The sequence below is a fragment of the Chionomys nivalis genome, chromosome 26 (assembly GCF_950005125.1).
Source record: "Chionomys nivalis chromosome 26, mChiNiv1.1, whole genome shotgun sequence".
Taxonomy (NCBI): Eukaryota; Metazoa; Chordata; class Mammalia; order Rodentia; family Cricetidae; genus Chionomys; species Chionomys nivalis.
In genome coordinates this window covers 28116393-28140326 of record NC_080111.1, presented here as the reverse complement: position 1 = coordinate 28140326, position 23934 = coordinate 28116393, and the positions used below count along the sequence as shown (strand labels likewise).

Genomic DNA, 23934 nt, shown 5'->3' with positions numbered 1-23934 from the left:
ACGTCTGGATCACAAGTCTTTAGTGATTGGTTCCTGAGGTTCACTCAGGTCGTCACCCAGCAGTCAGGCAGAGTCTTCGTGTCCTTCACACGTTTGGTTTTGCTCCTGTTGAAGAGCTTTTCCAGTGAGAGAGAATTCTGGCCCCTCACAGTTTCCTCGGCGACCCCTAACACTTTGTGTGAGTCAGGCCAATCTCTGGCGCTTCTCGTTCAGAGCGCTGCCTGCAGAGGCTCCGTCCTGAGCCCTCCCGTCTCCTGGCTCCTTCCCCCACCCGGGGACGCGCACCCCGCCCCGAGCGCGCACGCGCCGGCCCGCCACGGCGTCACCTCGGCGACCAGCAGTGACGTCATCGGCGCGCCCGCCCCGAGTCGGCGCGGGTTCTGCGGGAGCGAGTCCGCCCCTTCGCGGTCATGGTGCGCTGCGGTTGCGCGTGGCTGAGAAAGGTCCGTGCCGTGGGCCCTGCCCCAGCGGGGGTCTGTCGCCGCTCTGCCGGGTTGTCGTTCCTCAGGTCCCTCACGTGCCCCTTGACGTGGCTAGGCCTGTTTGGGTCCGGCTTTGGGGAATGGCTAGAAAATTCCGCAAAGCACGTGGGAGGGAAATTGGGGTACCTGGCTGCAGTTTAGACACGGTTTTACGGTGTACGTGGTGTACAGCGACTTTTGCTTTTTGTTTGTTTGTTTTCACGCTTGTTTAAAGTAGTACTCATAAAGTAACCCGTTCTTATACGTTTTTCCTCCCTTGTTCTGCTTTTCATATCTTTCTGAAGATTTTTCTGGAAACGAAAAGTGTGTAATTGTTGTGCTTCCTACAGAGATTTTAGTTTTTATGTAGTGTCTGTTTTAGAATCCATTCTCATAACAATTCGCAACCAGCTGTTTCGACTTAAAAAAATAAATCACAATCGACTTACTAGTAATGGCCTTTGGAAACTAGAAGACATCTTATTTAAGCCATTCCCTGCTACTAACAGCCATTGTAAGATACTTAATACATTTGATTAATCCAGAAAGTAAAGAAAAAGTCACATGTTGAACACAGCTTTAAAAGTCCTTACCAAGAATATTGCTATACCAGGGTGGTCAATCTTCACTTTTCTAAGTTCCTAGCTATTTCGGATACCTAAAAGTTTGCAGGTTATCAAAATATCGTAGATTATAAAAAATGTGGATACTTAAGAAATTACTCTGTAATTTGAAAGCCTGGGATTAACACACAGGATTTTTATAAGAAGTCGCTGATTAGCCAGGCAGTGGTGGTGTATGCCTCTAATTCCAGCACTCCAGACACAAGAGGCTGGCTCTTTGAGTTCAGTTCGAGGCCAGCCTGGGCTACAGAGTGAGTTCCAGGGCAGGGTTCAAAGCTACAGAAAAAAAAAAAACCTGTCTCTGAAAACAAAAAACCAAAAAAAAAAGTGCAAATTTAGTGAGGGAACCAGAGACACTAAGTGCAGAATAAGATTTCCAGCGTAATCCAGTTTCTGAGGAAGCCTGCAAAGGCAGAGTGAGTAAAAGCCAATGAGAGCAACAGTCCAAGGATGCCTCAGATCATAAAACCATATGTGAAGCCATATTTTAGTTATGTAATTTGAGGATACATTGGCAGTCTGACACCATGAAGTGGGTTTACGATAGAAAAGAACAAATGATCTAAGTAGAGAAACACGAATACAGTGGCAGAGAGTGAGCAGAGCATTGCCGAGAAAAGAGCAAGGGGAGGGGAAGGGGAAAGTTACAACCAATAAACAATACTCTAGTGATAGCGTGAAGGACTTGAATACAGTTCTGTGAGTATTACGTTATTTCATAAGCAGTAAAACCCCAAAGTCATGATTGTTTCTGTGTAGAGGGAAATACAGACATCAGCTTCACTTAAGAGAAAAAGAAAAGAGCTCTTGTCTCACGGTAGTGGATGCATTAAGAAGAAATGATGAAACATTGAAAGACCATTTGAGGTGAACAGTCCAGGTTGTAAGAGGACAGTGGTACTGGAAAAAGTTAGGCTTCTGGGAAAGCCACAATTACAGCCAAAAGCCATCCATTTGTTCAGTGAACAAATCAACTTTGATCAGGATTTGAGGAAACAGATTTTTTTTATTAATATTTATTGAGCTCTACATTTTTTCTGCTCCCCCTCCCTGCTTCTCTCCTTTCCCCTTAAGCCCTCCTCCAAGGTCCCCATGCTCCCAATTTACTCAGGAGATACTTGTCTTTTTCTACTTCCCATGTAGATTAGATCTATGTAAATCTCTCTTAGTGTCCATATTGTTGTCTAAGTTCTCTGGGATGTGGTTTGTAGGCTGGGTTTCTTTGCTTTATGTTTAAAAACCATCTATGAGTGAGTACATGTGATAATTGTCTTTCTGTGTCTGGGTTACCTCACTCAAAATGTTTCCTAGCTCCATCCATTTGCCTGCAAAATTCAAGCTGTCATTTTTTTTCTGCTGTGTAATACTCCATCGTGTAAATGTACCACATTTTCCTTATCCATTCTTCAATTGAGGGGCATTTAGGTTGTTTCCAGGTTCTGGCTATGATAAACAAAGCTGCTATGAACATAGTTGAGCACATGTCCTTGTGACACGATTGAACATCCTTTGGGTATATACCCAAAAGTGGTATTATTGGGTCTTGAGGAAGGTTGTTTACTAATTTTCTGAGAAATCGCCACACTGACATCCAAAGGGGATGTACCAGCTTGCATTCCCACCAGCAATGCAGGAGTGTTACCTTTTCCCCACAACCTCTCCAGCATAAGTTGTCATCAGTGTTTTTGATCTTGGCCATTCTTACAGGTGTAAGATGGAATCTCAGAGTTGTTTTAATTTGCATTTCTCTGATGACTAAGGATGGAAACAGATTTTTTTATTGTTGCTTTTATAACATTTCTTTTTTGGAGGGGACATCGATTCAATTGATACCCATCAAGTTACTTAAAGAGTTTCAAATATAAGTGCAATACACTCCCACCTTTCAGTTGGCTTAATCTTGTAAATACTTCCGTTTTTCCTGGGGGATAGTTGCTGGTACCTACTAAGTTCTCCCAGGAGAGTTTAGAGTGTTAAACAGGAGAAAGGGCAGAGCCCTTGAGGATCAGTGAAGCAATCAATCCTAAGAAAGGGGAATTGGAAAGGGAGGTGATCTAAGGAAAGGCTCTGCAATATTTATATAAAAACCTTTGGTTCTTTCTTAAAAGAAGCCTCAGTATAATGAAACCAGCACCTTTAAATTGATCAAAACATTTGGTGTATAAATATCCTCTCTCTCTCTCTCTCTCTCTCTCTCTCTCTCTCTCTCTCTCTCTCTCTCTGTCTCTCTCTCTCTCTCTCTCTCTCTCTCTCTCTCTCTCTCTCTCTCTCTCTCTCTCTCTCTCTCTCTCTCTCTAGTATGGAAATTTCATTGATAACCTAAGAATCTTCGCCAAGGGAGGAAGTGGTGGAATGGGTTACCCTCGTTTAGGTGGAGAAGGTGGAAGAGGTGGTGACGTCTGGGTCGTAGCCCATAAACATATGACTTTGAAACAACTTAAGAACAAATATCCTCAGAAACGCTTTGTGGCTGGAGGAGGAGCTAACAGTCGGTAAGTACTTGTGGAATGATCTGAGCTTCACGAAAAGCAAACCTCCTGGGGAAACAGAATACAGAACTTAATAACTCAAAGTAAATTATTTTTTTGTGATTCCAAACAAGCAAAAGTCTCACATGACTGCTTTGATGGTTTGTACTTTTATCTGCTTATTCTCCCAGTGTCCCTTTTGCATTTCCTCTCTGAAAATGGATGTTATCTGAATCCCTACTTTTCTCCAAACTCACCTTGAGCGAAACTTCCCCAGTGCCACTGCAGCTCACCACCATGAAGTCTTTCCTTGATAACTCTTCCACCCAAATAGAACCAGTATTTGCTTTGAATCAACTTTTCTAATGCTATCTGTGTTTATATAAATAATAATTATATGTATGTGTATAAAATCCAGCATAAAGAAATAAGATGAAAGAGCACAATATTTTACAGCTCCCTCTTTTTCCTTAGCCCTTCATGCCTAAAATTTATTCAGAAAGCTGTATGTCACAGTGTCGAGATTAACATTTATTCAGAAAGCTGTGTCACAGTATCACGATTAACATTTTATCATTGCCAGCTTTTAGGCAACTGTCAGTTCTGGGTTTTTTTGTTTTGTTTTGTTTTGTTTTGTTTTTGCTTTAGCCGCAATGTATGACTGATATCCTGTGTAGATATTCTCTACAATAAGTGACCCTATTTCTTAATTCATATGCTTATGTTCAATTTTTTGATAAATTACTACAAGTGGAGTTACTGTTAGAAGATTATACCAACTTATTTTCATGTAAGATTTACGTACCGAGCCGGGCGGTGGTGGCGCATGCCTTTAATCCCAGCACTCGGGAGGCAGAGGCAGGTGGATCTCTGTGAGTTCGAGACCAGCCTGGTCTACAAGAGCTAGTTCCAGGACAGGCTCCAAAGATACAGAGAAACCCTGTCTCAAAAAACCAAAAAAAAATAAAAAAATAAAAAGATTTACATACTGCCAGTTATGGTCAGTTTTTTTAGAAGATTCATAATGGGTTTGTTGGGGTTTTCTACTTTGTATTGTAGCAATCATTATTTATATTTCAAATGTACAGTATATTCATTTCAGGTTGAAATGATTTTTAGTGCTTAACTTGGTAAAGACTTATTTCTATTTTTATGGTACACAGTATAAAATGTAAAAAAGAATAATTTCTTTTTAGTATTTAACCTTTTAATAACTGTATTAGTGAGAAGGGTTTATTGCTAGTTGCCTTTGTAAGTCATTTAATTTTGTGATTCTTTTTTGTTTTGTTTTTTTGTAGAGTTAGTGCACTGAAAGGCTCCAAAGGAAAAGACTGTGAAATTCCTGTGCCTATGGGTGTTTCAGTAACTGATGAAAATGGCAGAGTTATAGGTGGGTGTGCTGCAGCTTCTGAGCTGCTGAGAAGTGAGCAGTTTCCAAAATAATTCAGAAAACAGTATAGTAGCTTCATAAATTAAAGAATAAAATTTTTAACATTTATTATTTTAGCTGCTGGCTTATTAAATATTTTTTAAATGTACATAAAATATTTTAAAACTTCCTGCTAGATTTAACATGACTTTAAAGAAGTAAGGATACTTAGTTTTAAAACATATTAATCAGCTCCCCTTTAGCTGCTTACAAGAATGTTTTTCTGGGGTCAGTATTTATTTGCCTTGTGTCCACAGTAGGCAAACACTTTGCTTCTGAGCTCCCAGCCCCAGGGAGTTGCTTTTAAAAGTGCTACCTTTCATAAAGGCATTAAATCTTAAGTTTAGCCTATTAGATTTCTCAATTGGAATTTCTTGACATGTATTTGTACAAAAACAAAACAACATATTACTGGTTTTACTTACTAATATTTGTTGTCTTTCCTCTTAAAGGAGAACTCAATAAAGAAGAAGATAGAATTTTGGTTGCTAAAGGTGGCCTTGGTGGTAAATTACACACAAATTTCTTACCTTTGAAAGGCCAGAAGCGAATAATTCACCTTGACCTAAAAGTTATAGCTGATGTTGGCCTAGTAGGGTAAGTATCGTTTATATTCTTATAAAACGTTCAAACAGACCAATACTACAAAATAAATGTAAACAATAATTTAGGGAAGTGTGTGTGCTAGCACTGGATGTGTGACCCAGGCTACCTGTGGCTGGTTGGGGAGAAGTCATGAGTGAGGAAGTCAGGAGACTTAGCAGGCAGAAGCAGGAGATCTGGCTGGGTAGAGAGGTTAGGTAAATGACAGAAGGAACCTGTGGGTGGTGGCAGGTAAGATGGGTCCTTAGGAAATGTTTTCTTAAGTGACTCTTATTTTAATTCTTTTACTTAATGCTCTTGTTTAGTACTTAATACAGAGTGGGCCCTTAAGGGAAATTTAGCAGTAAAGTCAAAAGCTTTTAAAGTGATCATGTATTTTAAACCCATATTTACTCATGTAGAAATTTATTTTAATAAAGAAATTAAAGATATGATGGAGGTGGTTCTTGTATTTTATCTGTTGCTTTCATTGGTTAACTAATAAAGAAAACTGCCTTAGCCCATTTATAGGCCAGCCCTTAGGTGGGTGGAGTAAACAGAGAGAATGCTGGGAGAAAGAAGCCAAGTCGTGAGTCGCCATGATTCTCCCACTCCAGACAGACGCAGGTTAAGATCTTTCCTGGTAAGCCAGCTCATGGTGCTACACAGAATATTAGAAATGGGTTAGATCAATATGTAAGAGCTAGCCAATAAGAGGCTGTAACTAATGGGCCAGGCAGTGATTAAAAGAATACAGTTTCCGTGTAATTATTTCGGGGCATAAGCTAGCCATGCGGGCGGTCGGGTGCCTGGGACGCAGCCCCGCAGCACTTATTACAACAAAGATACAAAGATTTAAGATAGTCACCATATTGTTTAGTTTTTATTTTATTTTATATGTATGGCGTTTTGCCTTCATGTATATCTCTGTACCACTTGTATGCTTGATATCCTCTGAGGCCAAAAGAAGGCATATGTGTGGTTTCTGAGAATTGAATCCAGGTCCTCTGGAAGAGCATCTTGTGCTCTTAGCCACTGTGCCATTATTCCAGCCCCATGTTTAAATTTTTAGAAACAAAGTAAGACAATGCATACAATTTTTTACAGAGAGAAAATAAAGGAATAATTTAGTTATTAATCTTACCACTCCAAAATATCAGTTAATAGTGTATTCTCTCCAGTTGTACACGCATTTTTATTACATTTGTGTTTGTGTATATATGTCTGAGTGTGCAATTGCCACAGCACATGTGTAAATCCTAGGGATCAAACAGAAGTCAGACTTTACCCCCTGAGCCATTGCGAAGACCTTTTGATGACTGTAATATACATATTTTTGCAGTTATTTATAATTGCAAAAAATTAGAAGCTATGTAAATGTTTGTCACTAGAAAGTTGGCTGGGTAAGCTGTATAATAACTGTTGAAAAGTTGTTCTTAATGTCATGTCATGCAGTTTAAAAGAAAGTCAGTCAGTTAGGAAATATTCTTTTAAAAAAAAAACCAACCTCAAGGCATACTGTATTAGTTGGGATTCTCTAGAGGAATAAAGCTTATAGAATCAGGGCAAAGGAGTATATTAGAATATTAAATGATGCTGTGGACATTGCTACAGAAAATTTCATTTTTATCTTTTTATTTTTATTTTTTATTTTATTTTATTTTGAGACAGTGTTACAAGGAGAGCCCCTTTGTTCTTCCCAGTCACCTGACTAGCTTAGCCGTGAAATAACCACACAGAAACTGTATTAATTAAAACACTGCTTGGCCATTAGCTTTAACTTCTTATTGGCTAACTCTTACATATTAGTTTAACCTATCTTTATTAATCTGTGTATCACCACGTGCCAGTGGTTTACCAGAAATTCTAACCAGCGTCCATCTGAGCAAGCATCCATTGCTTCTCTCACTCTGCCCTTCTTCCCAGCATTCAGTTCTGTCTTCTCCGCCTACCTAAGTTCTGCCCTATCAGGCCCAAAGCAGTTTATTCATTAACCAATGAAAGCAACACATGAACAGAAGAACTTCCTACACCAGTTTCTCGGTAGCTATGGAGCCTGTCCTGGAACTAGTTCTGTAGACCAGGCTGGTCTCGAACTCACAGAGATCCGCCTGCCTCTGCTTCCCAAGTGCTGGGATTAAAGGCGAGTGCCATCACTGCTCGACTGGCAGCAGACAATTCTGAACTATGGAAAGGAAACTTTATAGCACAAATGACCCAGTTTCTTTAGAGATAAATTGTATGGGCTTGAGAGATGACTGCTCTTCCAGAAACCATGTGGTGGCTCACAACCATCTATAATGAGATTTGGTGTTCTCCTATGACATGCAGGAAGAACACTGTATAAATAATAAATAAATCTTTAAAAGAAGAAAAATATAAAATAAAATAAATTGCAAAAGAGAAGCAAAAGTCTTTTTAAAAAAGAATTATTTATTATGTATACAGTATTCTCGGTATTCCGTCTGCGGGTATACCTGCAGGCCAGAAGACAGTGCTAGATCTCATTACAAATGGTTGTGAGCCACCATGTGGTTGCTGGGAACTGAACTCAGGACCTTTGGAAGGGCAGGCAGTGCTCTTAACCACTGAGCCATCTCTCCAGCCCAATATAAATAAATCTTTAAAAAAATATATAAACAAAATAAATTGCAAAAGAGAAGGAAAACATATGAAAAAGAGATTTCAGAGATGCTCTTGCTAATTGTAATGCCAAAGCTTTATTTGAATTTGTATCCAAACAATCAGATTTTAAAAATTGGAGACCCCTGAGCTGCAACTGACCTGAATGCCTGCTCCCTGAGGATTAGCTTTCATGGAATCAGAAAGCAGCATGCAAGATTCCAAAGGAGGAAGACAACCCAGTTCTACAAGCTTTGATGCCTATGAACCGTATCAATAAGCAGCATGGCCCCGTAACCCTAAGGAAGCAATGGTGGCCTGCATACCTTGGCAGGAACCAGCAACTCTCTGATTAGACTTAAGACATTCTTAACAAGAGGGATAACATGCCTGGTACTGGAAACTTAAGCAACTACTGTGTGCATGAACACAGACATAAAAGTCACATTATATGGACTGAGCAGGTTATATCTGGGAGTGTGTGTGTGTGTATATACACAATACACACATGCATGAAATAACAGATAAAGAAGAGGTTATGAATTTGAAGGAGAGTGGGAAGGAGTATATGGAACTCTTTGGGAGGAGAAAAAGCAAGGAATAAAAATTTTAATTTTATTATCTCAATTTTTTTGAAAAAGTAAAAAATATTTGTTAATAGTGTATTACTATGTTTTTTAATTTTGTATTTTTGTCTGTGTTTGAAAATGTTCATAATCCAAAAAATATTAAATACTGTTTTGTCAGTGTTTGGCTAACGAGCTGGCTCAGCAGTTAGGAGCACCAGCAGTTCTTCCAGAGGACCCAGATCAATTCCCATCATTCCGTAACACCCAGGGGCTCCACTTTCCTCTTCTGGCTTCAGCAGGCACAAGACACACATGTGGCATATAGATACAAGCAAAACACCCGTATACAGAAAGACTAATTACTTAAAAGAAAAGAGAGATAGTGAATTGCAAGGTTTTGAGCGCCAAGAACTCGTTTGTAGTTGTGTGTATGCACATGTGTCTGTGGGGTGTGAGCATGTCAGTCCAGTGCATGTGGAGGAGTGAGGTGTCAGGTCCCTCTGCAGCTGCGGTCACATGCAAACACTAGTGAGCTGCCCAGGATGGATGCTGAGTACCAAACTCGTCTTCTCTGCAGAAGCAGTGCAAACTGTTTTTAACCCTCAGCCTTTCTCTCCAGCCCTGAATTATTTATTTTGTTTATGTAACTAAACAAAAAACAGGTACTCCACTCTTTTAATTCTTAAATTCATATCTTTATTCGTACTTTCTCAAGTGTTCTATTATTTTGGACTTATGATCTTCTGTGGAGAAGGACTGAGGAACTGACTCACAGGCCTCTCAAGTGCACAGTGCACATTCTACTACTGAGCTGTACTCCATATTCTAATCTTAATTCAGAAATATTCAAGAAATTTACTTCTTTTGAGAGGGTGCTTTTTGAGACAGGGTTTCTGTGTGTAAGCTCTGAAGACCAGGCTGGTCATGAACTCAGAGAGCCTCCTGCCTCCCAGGTGCTGGAATTAAAGGTATGTGCTACCACCACCGGGCAAGAAATCTATTTCTTGATATTGTAGGAGAGTTCTGAGCGCATGTGAGAAAACCCCAAGAAAACAAGCCAAGAGTCCGTGACCTCTGTCTTCAGAGCACAGAGCTGTTCTCGAGTGTGTTTCCTGCTCCTCTGAGGTGTAGGACACGAGTGAGCTGACCTGAGTTGTTATTCCTGTGTCTCTATGGAAACCCTGGTGTTGCCGCATGTGGCTTGCCCTTGTGTTGGACGCCTTACACATGTGATGCTTCCTGTCTCTCAGAGTATATTTGAATAAAGTTGGCTATTGCATGAGACTTTAATCCATCTCACTTTTAGGCCCCACTCTCCAGGTTCACGCCACCAACTAAAGCAGTAAATACTTGAAATATTGGGAATTCAGAAATATATAAATATTAGTAGTTCTGGTATTTGTTATAATGGCCATATGCTTTATGTTGTTATAACACACACATACATATAATGTGTCATTTCAGATTCCCAAATGCTGGAAAATCCTCTTTACTGACTCGGATTTCCCATGCAACACCTGTGATTGCAGATTATGCATGTAAGTGTAATTGATGTATTTTAATATATGAGGGTAAGTTTTCTTTACATAAGAATAATAAAGCTCTGAAGTTAGCTTTAGTTTGAAAGCTTCCAGCAGTTAGGTTCCATGCTTTTCTTCTTACTCTTTCAGGCCACTACAGTCCTCACACAAGTTTCCTTTCCTTAGGAGGAACTTTGCTGCATTTATTTCTCTGTTGCACAGGCCCTTATTTGGTTTACACACTGATAAATACTGGGAAAACCGAGATGAACATTTTTATTAATTTTATAAGGATTTATGTATAGGAATCATATTAGGCTAAACTGCCAGAAAACTGAGAAGCAAAACCAGCAATTATGTTTATAGACTATTATAATTATACATATACTAGGGGAGAAAAGAATGTGTGCATTTGTGTGTGTGTGTCTCACTGATAAATGAAAGGGAATAAAAGTGTTCTGTTGAAGAGTGTAGGTAAGTGTAGACCTTCTTGATAGAATGTGTTTGGCTGATATATGAATAATAATTTGATTAATCAGTGCCTCAGAGGTAAAGGACCTTTAGGTCATGAGAACAGCCTGGACACAGCTTAGTAGTTACAAGGAAGTTTGTCTAGAGAAAATGGAGTAAGAGACAGAGAAATGAGATTAAAATCAGATGAAATTGCATAGACTGTGTGGGTTATCTTTTACCTTATTAAATATCTTAAGAATATTTGGAAGACATGCAAAGAATAAAATAGAATAGAACTTTCTGAAAGTTCTCTTAGCCTATACTACAGGAATTGATCGGCACAAAGCATTAATAAATCTCGTTAGTATGACAGTGCAGTAGATTGGTGAGATACAATGAAGGAGTAGGTTAATGGTATTAAGTAAATCTAATAGAATATTTGCCATTATTAAAGAAAAAAGCACAAATGGCATTAATCTGGAAAATAATATTGAGCCATTCAAAACTTAGAACCTGATGAAGTGGTTACTTTTGAGCTAATTGCTATTAGTTACATGATCAGTGTTTGTTATAACATGAGATCCCTTAGAAGAAGAATGGAGGTATTATGGTTTGCTTTCTCTTGCTGTGGTCAACACCATGGGCAAATCACCTTGGGAAGGAAAGGGTTTATTTGACTTACAGGTAATAACCCATCACCCAGGGAAGCCACTGCAGACCTCAGGGCAGGAGCTTGAAGCAGAGACCACAGAGGAGTGCTGCTTACTGGCTTGCTGCTCTGATTTTCTTAGCTGCTGTTCTTATTTAACCCAGGACCACCTGTTCAGGGGTGGCCCTGCCTACAGTAGACTAGGCCTTTCTCCATCAATTAGCAAGTTAAATATTGTATATGAAGATCTATGTTTATATACAATCTTAAATATATATAATACATGTGATATATATGTATGTGCATTTCACATATATTTATGACATATATAGACATGCTTACAGGCCAATAACTCTTCAACTGAGGTTCCCCTTCCCCAGGTTTGTCAGTGCAGGCCAGATTAGCCATGACAGAAGGAAGGACAAAACAATCCCAGGAGAGAGCTAGTACAAAATGGTAAGGCATAAGAACAACTCAGATGAGAACAAACTAGAGAAATTTTACTTGGCCTTGTGAGGTGGCTTAGTGGGTAAAGGTACTTGCCATTAAAATCTGAATTTTCTTTACCTTGGGTGAAGGAGAGAACTGAGATCTGGAGGTTGTTCTGACCCCACATGCATACCCGTCCATGCACAAGCCCTCCCCAAGTAAGGAAATGCATACATAAAGATAATGCAATTTTAAGGAGAAAAGAAAGAAAATCTTTACTGCAGAATCAGTGGTGGTGATCAGAACCTAAATTCTGAGCCTCTAAACATTCTCCAGCTGCCCCTGGCCATGGAACAGGAGGACTTCAGGCCAGAGAACAGAAGTCTCTGTCTTTTTAAAATACAGCGTGAGTGATAGAGATAACTGTAGTTTCCATTTCAGCAAATTAAAGTGGGATTAAATATTCAGAAGGAAGATACTGTTCATTCTATACAATGTTGACATTATTCTAGAGAATTCGTCTTTTATTCTTTCCCTAATTTGCTGTCCTTTTGCCTTTCAGTTACAACACTAAAGCCTGAACTTGGAAAGATTATATACAATGATTTCAAACAGGTTGGTATTTTTAAAGTAAAACACACACATCTTTAGAAGTTTTAGGGGTTTTTTGGTAGTAAGAGTTTTAAAAATATTCACTATTGCTGGGTGGTGGTAGCACATGCCTTTAATCCCAGCACTCGGGAGGCAGAGGCAGGTGAATCTCTGTGAGTTTGGGGCCAGCCTAGTCTACAAGAGCGAGTTTCAGGACAGGCTCCAAAGCTGCAGAGAAACTTTGTCTCGAAAAACAAATTAAAAACAAAACAAAATATTGACTATTGTTATTTATGTGTGTGTGGTTAGATGGATATCAGTTACTAGAGGTGGCATTACAGGCAGTTGTGAGTTGCTTGATTTGGGTGCTGGGAATTGAACTTAGATCCTCTGCAAGAACAGTATGTGTTCTTAGCCATTAAGCCATCTCTCCAGACATAGGACTTTTATATTTACATGTGTTTATGGTCTTGGAGGAAAAAGCAGAGGTTTTTGTTAATGTTGTTTATGGTAAGTATAAGTATGGATTCTTTTCAGCATTATTAGAGTGAAATAAGAATTTAATTCCTGTTCTTGGAAGTGTTGTGCTTATTCATCCCTATGGAATTCTGTCTTCCTGGTCTGTCTCCTGTCAGTATATACCCGTATTTCCCCAGTGAATTGTTAATTTCCAGTTCCTGAAAGCACTTCCAGTTGAAACTATAGTGCTTCTGTGGAAACTGATTCCAGCTTTCTGGTTTTGGGGAAGCAGCTGCTTTGAGGTTTGCTTTACATTCTTCATAAAGGAAGAACTATGCCCTAGAGTTTCTTTCTCTATACAAGAAGCCTGCACGTAGGTGTTTCTAGCAGCTCTATTCATAATTACAAGAACTTGGAGCAATCAAGAATCTCAGTGTTGCAAGGAAGAGGGCCGCTTGTTCGTCCTGGCCACCAAGCTAGCTTAGCCCCAAAATAACCACACAGAAACTATGTTTGTTAAATCATTGCTTGGCCTATTAGCTCTAACATCTTATTGGCTAACTCTTACACCTTGATTTAGCCCATTTCTATTAATCTATTAATATCAGTTAATTAATTAATATCTGTTAATCTAAGCAGTGGCTTACCAGGAAAGATTTGGCATGTCTGATTTTGGCGGCTTCATTTTGTCTTTCTCTTTCTCCACCTTTTTTTCTCCCAGCATTTAGTTCTGTCTTCCCCGCCTACTAAGTTCTGCCCTATTAAGGGCCGAAAGCAGTTTCTTTATTAACCAATGAAAACAACACAAAGACAGAAGGACCTCCTACCCCATTTCCCCTTTTCTGTTTAGTTTTGTTTTTTTTTTTTTTTTTTTTTTTTTTTTTTTTTTTTTTTTTTTTTTTGGCTTTTCAAGACAGGATTTCTCTTTAACTTTGGAGCCTGTCCTGGAACTAGCTCTTGTAGACCAGGATGGCCTCAAACTCACAGACATCCTTCTGTCTCTGCCTCCCAAGTGCTAGGATTAAAGGCGTGTGCCACCACTGCCCGCCCCTTTTCTGTTTAGACAAAAAGGAAGGCATTACCATAGTAAAATTTCATATAACAGGAATCAAGCAAGAATTACAGTTACAATATTTTTATTTATTTTTTATCATAACTAAGGAAAACTACAACTATAAATTTTTCAACTCGATCAAAGACTCCAGAAGGATAAAATATTACCTAAGTACATAGGAAGTGCATTGTAAGCAACTTCTAAAACTCTAGAATTGACAGAGACATCTTGCTGCCTGTACAGTCACCCAAAGTTCTGTACCATTGGGGCATCCATCTTTAGCCTACAGGCCCATGGTATCATGAAGCAGGAAACCCCGAAGGATCATCTCACCTTTAGGCAAGTTGAGCAGTCATTTCTCTGTAGGTCCTGCATGTCCAGTTCAGCAGTTCAGGCAAGAGCAGTTTCTTGCACAAATGGCTAACCAACTCCATAAGGAGACTCTTCAGTGCCCATCTTTCTCTTGAAGTAGAGTAGATGTGTTTTACTTTTATGAAAAGTCTTAAGTTTTTAAACATTTTAAATGCCATATTTTGAAGGTCTCTGAAAGATTTGAAGAATCTTACCTATATAACTGAAATATACCTCTATATATCTAGAAAATCTAACATGACTATAAACTTGACTATTATAGATGACTATTTATTAACCTATATTTTTAAATTATACACTACATTTTTTAAATGAGCTACACAAACACAATACCTTAATCAATAGCAGAAATATACATATCTCCGGCGAGCTACATGGCTTCTTCCTGATTTTACCTTCATTCTTACGTTGATACAGTCGAACACGTTGGAGCACCAATTGTTACAATGTGAGGGCCTGCTGGTTTGTCCCTGCCACCCGGCTAGCTTACACCTGAAATAACCAAAACTGTATTAATTAAATCACTGCTTGGCCCATTAGCCCTAAATTCTTATTGGCTAACTCTTACATATTAGCTTAACCCTTTTCTATTAATCTGTTTATCACCATGAGGTGGTGGCCTACCAGCAAAGTCTCAGCACCTCTATCTCTGGTGATGGGTCTATGGCAATTTTTAGACTCTGCTTTTTTCCTGTCAGCATTTTGTTTAATTTTTCCTGCCTACCTAAGTTCTGCCCTATCAAGGGCCCAAAGCAGTTTCTTTATTAACCAATGAAAGCAACACAAAGGCAGAAGGACCTCCTACACCATCTCAGTATGGTTACGGATAAACTGTTACATCTGGAGAATGAAATAGTTCTAAAAATTAATAGATTATGAAGCCTTGAAAAGTTATAGAAGATCTTGAGTTCATATTGCTCAGTGAAAGAAACCAAAAGATACATTAAAACATATGCACACATTAATTAATTATTTGAGTTATTTGTGAAAAGAAAATTACAAACTTACCTTATTAATAACTGTTATAGTAATAAATCTTAAGCTAATCCCCCAATATCTATAGCTTGGTAGACTCATGAGTTAAAACGGGATTCGGATATCTGATTAAACCTTTTAACATGTTTATTTCAAAGGTACCATAGGGTGCTTAACTAGAAACTATGAAATATGAAAATTTAGGAATAATTGAATTTGGTTCTTTCTCATCTATTTTTCTTTTTCAACAAATCATTACTTTTATGTTAGATTTCAGTAGCCGACCTCCCAGGTCTGATAGAAGGAGCACATATGAACAAAGGAATGGGCCACAAATTCCTCAAGCATTTAGAGCGAACCAGACAGCTGCTCTTTGTTGTAAGTAATACATTCCTGTGATATTCACATGAGTTAGCTTGGTTTCCCTAGAAATACTTTGTAAGTAAAATTAAAGATAATGTGACACAAACCCCACTTTCATCATTGCTGGTCTGTTGTTCATCCTGTAGAGGCATCAAAGGCTTTTACAACCTGGTGGCATCAGAGCCATCTTAGACATGTGATCATACTCTATAAGTTCACATCGTGATAAGATCATTGGGCATGTTTTCAGAATGTAGCTCTGGCATTAGGTACATGACTGTACTAATAAATATCACTCCAGTAAGTCTGTGTCAACAGGGACAAGTCAGTAGATCACTGTTTATAGCGTGGGGATGGAAATGCTGTTCCTACTGTATTATGTGTATGTTTGGCCATACTTAGCAATACTTGATTCCTGGAGATTTTGGCATGCTCTTCTATAGTATCTCTTATATTCTTAATTGGTGATGCTTAAGTTATGGATGAGATTGCTTATAATAATATCAATTATCTGTACTAGTTTTTCACCAATGACTCATTTTATAGTAATGCTTATAGCTGTCATAACAACTCAATTTCTGTTCTTGCACTTCATGACTAAGTTGCCAGTAAAATGTAAATTGAGAAATGATTCAGAGAGAAGACATTGCTAAGCATAGAACTAAGCAACCGTTTTATGTTCTGGGTTCTCTCTTCTCTTTAGGTTGATATTTCGGGATTTCAGCTCTCTTCTGTAACTCCGTACAGAACTGCCTTTGAAACCATAATACTTCTTACAAAAGTAAGTTTTTTGGTTTACTGTGTTCTGGAGCTAGTTCTTCTTTTATGTGAGTCACATAGTAATCAGAATACTCACCCTTTTAAAGATTTTATCCAGTTAAAGAATCAAAGTTGCTGTTTCCACTTCTTCAGTATTCCCCGTTTTTCATTATTATGTGGGTACTGCCCTCTCGTGCCCCATGTCCCTTCTCAGCTGACCTTGCTTCTGCCCTGGCGTCTCTCTTCTTGAAGCATTCCCCATTAAAAAACTCTGCTCACTCTTTTCTCCTTTTGTGTAGGTACTGATGGTCAAGCCATGAATGCTGCACAAGCATTCCACCGTTAAGCTATAATCCCAGCACTTGTCTTACCATTTAAGCAAGGTTACTGAGACTTATTTGTGATCTTACCCACTGCCATTATTTCCCATTGCCTACAATGAATGTAGCTTTGACTGCCAAATCTGTAACCAATGACCAGCTCTTTGCTCCTGCTTTAGACTGGGTGCTTACTAAGCATCTGTGACTGAGTGACATGTTAACCACTCACAGTCGGAAGCAAAACTACCCAATCTGTTTTGTTTTAATTCTTTAGCGACCCCCACAGCTTTTGAGATTTACTAAGTACATATGCCTTTTCTGAGAATGCAACAATACTGAATTGTTATTTTTGGCCTATGAGTCTTTTCTCTGTTGAGTCTAGTTACTTTCATTTGGCTCTAGGCACAAAATCAGCTGCTTCTGAGAAGTCATGTGAGCTAACATCTTATTCACATGGTTTAGTAAAAAGCATTTTCTGAATTTCCTTTGTTGGTTTTATAGTTTGGGGGATTTATTGCCCTGTGGTGATATGTATAAGCCCTAGATTTTTCAGGTCATTAAAGAAATATCTCCATAGTATTCATTTATATACATAGTGATATAAAATTACTTGGTTTTTCTTTTTATTTAAAGGAGTTGGAGTTATACAAAGAGGAACTGCAGACAAAACCTGCACTCTTGGCAATTAATAAGATGGACTTGCCCAATGCCCAGGTTAAGCTTGACGAACTGATGAAGCAGCTCCAGAACCCCGCAGGTAAAGCGTCATTCACTTCTCTGTTCCTCGGTACTAGCTGCATCACAGAATGTTGGGACTTTTTTGGTGAAGGGGTTAAGGTTTTGAGACAGGGTCTCCTGTAACCCAGTCTGGCTTCAAATTTGCCACCTTGAATTCCTACTCCTCCTCCCAGGTGCTGGGGTTATAGGTATGGAATATCCTGACCAATGATAGCAAAGATTGGTGGGAAAGAAAATCAGTAGATGGGGCTGGAGAAATGGCTCAGAGGTTAAAAGCACTGACTGTTCTTCCAAAGGTTCTGAGTTCAATTCCCAGCAACCACATGGTGGCTCACAGCCATCTGTAATGAGGTCTGGTGCCCTCTTCTGGCCTGCAGGCATACACACAGACAGAATATTGTATACACAATAAATAAATGAATATTTAAAAATTTAACTTTAAAAAAAAAAGGAAAATCGGTAGTTTCTACTCTGAGAAACTATATTTGAACTCATAATGTATAAGCACTGAAGTAGCATTGACCAGTCATTATCAAATCTCAAAATGGGTGATACAGTTAAGTTAGAGAAAGAAAAGAAAGATTCTTTGATCCAAAAAGGTTAAGTTTTATAAAGAATTACAATTTATATGGACCTTTAAAGGGTATGGGAGGGGGCCCAGAGATGTCACAGCCATTGAGAGCACAGGCTGTGGTGAAGGACCAGAGTTTGGTTTCCAGCATCCATGTCAGGGCCTTGTAGCTACCTGAATTCCAGCCTCAAAAGGGTTTGCTGGCTCTTGTGCTCACACATATCTGTAACCCAGACATCCGTTATTAAAGATAAAATAAATCTTTTTGGTTGGTTGGTTCTTGGGTCTGTTTGTTTTTATTTTTTCTTATTTTTAGACAGGGTTCTATAATGTATGCCTGGCTAGCCTAACAATCACTGTATGGACCAGGTTGGCTTTAAACTCAGAGATCCACCTGCTTTTGCCTCCTCAGTGCTGAGATTAAAACTGTGTACCGTCATAACCAGCTAAAAATAAAATAAAACTTTAAGAAAAAGAAGACAAAACCAAAACAGAGGAAATGTGGGTAAAAGGGGTGATGGGGGAGGGTCATCTGTTTATGTGTTACTCTCATTGGTTAATTAATAAAGAAAACTGCTTGGCCTGATAGGTCAGAACATAGGTAGGTGGGGAACACAGAACTGAATGCTGGGAGGAAGAAGGCAGTGAGGCAGATGCTATAGCTCTCCTCTCCAAGATGGCCGAAGGTTAAGATCCTTCCCGGTAAGCCACCCGTGGTGCTACACAGATTATTAGAAATGGGTTAATCAAGATGTGAGAGTTAGCCAATAAGAGGATGAACTAATGGGCCAGGCAGTGTTTAAAAGAATATAGTTTCCATGTAATTATTTCTGGTAAAGCTAACCGGGTGGCGGGAAGCGGCCCGCCACTCCTGTCATTACAAAGGGGGAAAAGTCAACAGTTAACCATGAAGCGTGAGCAGGTTTTATCAACTCCACAATTTGTCTCTCCAGTACACACTGCACTTTAACAAACCCAATAGGGTTTTACCTGTGTTTAAGATTTTATACATGTCTGGGTGTTTTTTCTGTGTGTCTGTCTGTGTACCTTGTGCATGCCCAGTAGAAGGTGTCAGATCTGGGACTGGAGTTACAGACAGTTGTTAGTTAGCTCGCTGGAACTTAACCTGGGTTCTCTGGAAGAGCAGCCAATACCCTTGACTGCTGAGCCATTTCTCCAGCTTGAGACCTAGTAGTTTTAAGGTTTAAGAGGTATTTTGTTTTACTACATTAATTTAGTAACTCTGAAGAATATCAATTTTTAGAAAAGAATATCTAGTCCTGTGTTTATGTGACACAGAAAATACATCCTCTGACTAAAAGGATTTGTCTGAAATTTCTTAAATGAAAATATTTCCCCTATATAAAGAAACTCAGGGGTCTGTCTTAGTCACTGTTCTGTTGCTGTGAAGAGACACTGTGACCAAGACAACTCTTACGAAGGAAAGCTTTTAGTCCAATATCATCATGGGGCAAGGAGCATGATCCTAGAGCAGTATCTGAGAGCTGCATCCTGGTCCACAGGCAGAAAGAGAAACAGAGATGAGAGACACTGGGCCCTATCTGGGCTTTTTGAAATGCCAAGCCCACGTACTTTCTCCAACAAGGCCACACCTCCTGATCCTTCTAATCCTAGCAAAGAGTTCCACTTGTGCTGACTGAAGATTCTAATGTGTGCGCGTGCAGGGGCCGTTCTGATTCAGACACCAGAGACTCTCCACAGTTTGGAGAACTGGCTGTGGTAAATACGGCTATCCTGTAGCAATGATGGTCTTAGCTTCTGGGTCTAGGAGAAGGCCCATGCACATAGAAGTGGCACAGATGACAAGTGGCCTCCTCTTTTGAAGAATACTGTTCTCCTTTCTGTTCCAGGACTGATAATTGAGGAAAACAGACTTTAATATTCTAGGATGAGCAGACAGCACCAAGGTCATTTTTCTTCTCTTGAAAATCAATCCCCCACATGGTGTACGTGTTAGAACTGTCCCTGAGACAGGACATTAGTCCTGGGACTTATGTACTCCCTAATAGTGTTCATTCCCTAATGGCATTTGCTTTTTCAGGTCAGTAGTTCTGTTTCTTGTTGACCTTGCAAGAGGCGGTGCTAGAAATGAGGTAGTCAGGAGCCACCACAGTTCTCAAGCTTGTCTCCCTGGACTTTCTCCACGATGACGTTAGTCTGCCCATTTTAGTTTATGTGATGCTTGACCCATCCAGTCAGTTCTCTGTTCCAATTCACCTCACACCCCACTGCCATGGTGTTAGGGAGAAGATAAAGTCATGCAGCTTTGGTAGCCCTAGGTGATTGATTGGATTCAGATAAAGTGATCTGCCCTTCTTTTTGGACCCCATTCTCTGGTGGGATACCTTGCTCAGCCTTGATAGGGGGCAAGGGAGGGGTTTGGGTCCTGCCTCAACTTTGTATGCCAGACTTAGTTGACTCTCCAAGGGAGGCCTTACCTCCTCTGAGGAGTGGATGGTATGTAGGAAGGGAGGAAATGGGAGTGGGGGAGAAGGGGAGGAAGGAGGAACTGGGGCTAGTATGTAAAATTAAAAAAAAAAATTTTAAATAAAAAAATCTACTGTTGAACTATTCGATCTCCTGCTGCAGTTTTAAATGTTGATGCTGTGCCTGGGGGACATTAAAGCAAGCCAGAATGTTCCAAATGATGTCACTGTTTTTATGGGAACTAAGTGTTGTCATGGTTTATCTAATACTTGTTCTTTATTTGGCTTAAAATAAATCTCTCCAATAGTAATTAACCAAGTACTTGCTCTATGCTAAGAACCACCATTGTCAGTACTAACACAAAGATCCCAAGAGCCAGTGAGACAGGACAGAGCAGGGGAGGAGTTCCTGGTGCTAAGTTATCAGTTTCTTGCTTCTCAGATCAAACATCTGCGTAATTTTTACTTAATTTTTTAAAAAGGTTGTGGAAACCACCTATTCTTTGTTTCAGATTTTCTGCATTTATTTGAAAAAAGCATGCTTCCAGAGAAGGCTGTGGAGTTCCAACATATTGTCCCCATCTCCACGGTTACTGGGGAAGGGATTGAGGAGCTGAAGAGCTGTGTAAGGAAGTCGCTGGAGCAGCAGGACAGCAAAGACAGCGATGCACATCATCAGAAGCAGTTGCTTCGTTTGCAGGTTTCCAGTGGAGCATCTTAGAGGGAGCACGCCAGAGTGTGCTGTCCTCTTACAGAGAGGGCAGCTTTTAAACCTAGTGTAAGGTGTCGGTTCTAACAAAGAAGGAAATCATGTTATTTAAAACACAGATGAGGGCTGGAGAGATGGCTCAGTGGTTAAGAGCACTGGCTGCTCTTCCAGAAGTTGTGAGTTCAATTCCCAGCAACCACATGGTGGCTCACAATCATCTGTAATGAGATCTGGCGCCCTCTTCTGGCATGTGGGCATACATGGAGGCAGAATGTTGTATACATAATAAATAAATAAATCTTTAAAAAAAAAACAAAAAACCACAGATGAGCCTGGAATGCATTATGTTCCAGGAAACAAGACAAATGTCACATGATCTCACTTACATGTGGAATCTTAAAAAGAAAAAAAACTAGACAGGTGGAAATCCTGAAAAGTGATGATCATTAAGGACAGGGAGATAAAAGATTAAGAGATGTTGCTCAAATGATACAAAGCTTCAGTTAAGCTCTGCAGATCTGTTGTGTAGCTGGTTTATAGTTAGAACAATGTATCATATTTTGAAAATTTGTAACAAAGTAGGTTTTAAGTGTTCTAACCATAAAAATCTGAGAAAATATATTTTAAAGGAGCTTGAGTCTATTTCAAAACACTGTGTATGATAAAGATGCATGTATAGTTTTTATGTATTAAGGAAAAATATTTCAAATTAATATAAATTAATTTTAAAGTGTTTTCACATTTTAAAAATAGTCTTTATCAGTAGGTTTCCTGATATATGTGCATTATCAGGAAGAGAAATTTTCTTCTTCCCCCTCTTCTAGTGTTAGCTCAGCAAAGCAATTTCATTTTGCAAAAAGCGTCCACAAGACCAAAACTGGGCTAGCGCACAGCCTGAGAGCAACAGAGCTCCTGTATTTTATCTTGATGTGGGTGGTGACTGGGTCTCTTCCCATTGGTCTGACTAACGGCTGTCGAGTCATAGGGGCTGTCAGGAAACAATGGCTAAATACTTAGATTTTAAAGTTTCTCACAACCACCCTCTTTATTACAGTGTTTTTCAAATTAGGTATCACATGTTGGCCATTGGAAGTTTCTAGAAAGAGTAAATGATTTATATAATTGATTGGTGAGCCTGCCTTCCAGGAAGATGCATTTTCTTAATTCCTTTGAAAGGATTTAAACAATACTTACAAATAGTGATTTTTCCTTTAGGTGAAATTTGTTATAAAATGTACACATTCACTTTATAAAATTGTAAAACAACAACAAAGAACAAATTTAAGCATTATATAGGCGCATGAGGCCGCAGACATTTCTGTTTCCTGAGACTGCCAGTCTTTCTCAAAGGAAGCCCTGTAAGGAGCCTGTATTTTTACACTTCTTTGTAGAACTCAAATGAGTTGATTGTAATTTTTCTGTCCTTTATTTTTACAAAGTCGCAGCAAATTCATGACCTTTAAAATATTCCTGGGCAAGTGTGGTAGTCTGTGGTGGTATGGGCCTATGACCACAGCACTTGGGAAGGAGAAGTGGGGGGTTTTGAGTTGAAGGCTTCCTGGGTGACTTAACAAGATGTAGGCTAGTCTGAACTTCATAGTGGGACCATGTCTCAAAAATGTATAATATAATAGTATATTTTATTTTATTATTTTGTTTTGCCTGCAATCAAGTCTGTGTACCATGTGCCTGTAAAGATCAAAAGAGGGCATTGAATACCCTGGGACTGGCATTACCTACTGTTGTGAGCTGCCATGTGGATGCTGGAAGTCAGTCCCTGGTTCCCTTAACTGCTAAGCCATCTCTCCAGCCCCTTTCTTTAATAATACATTTTGTTAAAAATCACTTGATAATTTAGTGCTTAATAACAATTGTGGTAATTGATCCCTTTTATAAAAACATTTTTTAATTGTATATTGATTAGACAAGTTTTCTCTGACTTGATAATGTGGGTACGTTTATTATTTCAATTTGGCTCTAGTTTCTGTTCTCTATACCTACCTCTCACTAGTTCCTGGACTAGTTTTCCTTGTATCTCTTTTCCTTCATTACACGGGTATTTATTGAGCACTGTGCAGGGTGTTGCACTTGCAGGGCTCCAGAAACAGACAGATCCTGCCCATGCTTGATAGCTGAGCTGCAGGGAGTTGGCATGGCCTACTTTATAGCACAGGAATGAGGCCGAGGAAAAGCCTTTGAGTTTGCACTGGCCAGCTTCCGTGTCGAGGCCTGGTTTGTTACACATGATCACATCAGTGTCCCTGTTCCACCTGACAGCCTCATGGGGTGAATTCAGGAGTCCGTGCTCTAATCTGATTGTGTCCTTTGTGAGGGATGTAGTTGTTGAAGATGAGGAGGAATATGCTTGTCAGTGATGCCTAGAACCACTAATGCAGTTCATGATTTATTGTGTAATTATTAAAATGGATGTTCCACTTAATTGGGATTTTATGATTATTGAGGGTGTATTCCACTTGCCCTTTTTTCAAAACTGTTATTTTTCACAATAAAAAGAGAAATACCAGATTTCTTATAACAATTTAAGGTGTGCGTGCATGTGTGTGTGTGTGCACTCGAGTGTGTATGTGCAGAGAGGCCTTGGGTCTGGCCCTCTGAGCAGGAGTTCACAGATGTTGCAGGATCCCTTACATTGAAGGCTGGAATCTGCGCTTTGATCCTCATGATGGTGCAGCAAGCACTCATTTCAGCTGTGAGCCTAACACTTAATGGCTGAGCCATCTCCCCGGCCTGAGTCATGCTCACTTACAGAA

At 39.4% G+C, this 23934-nt stretch overlaps 1 protein-coding gene across 1 annotated transcript; it reads left to right on the top strand.

Annotated features, from left to right (window-relative positions):
• Positions 1–334: 334 nt before the first annotated feature.
• On the top strand, positions 335–23637 carry Gtpbp10 (GTP binding protein 10). The gene is made up of 10 exons (XM_057758873.1): positions 335–443; positions 3383–3576; positions 4851–4942; positions 5434–5578; positions 10219–10292; positions 12368–12420; positions 15527–15634; positions 16323–16400; positions 17332–17455; positions 20967–23637. The coding sequence occupies exons 1-10, from the start codon at positions 411–413 to the stop codon at positions 21173–21175; spliced, it is 1110 nt and encodes a 369-aa protein (XP_057614856.1). The 5' UTR covers positions 335–410; the 3' UTR covers positions 21176–23637.
• Positions 23638–23934: the final 297 nt, after the last annotated feature.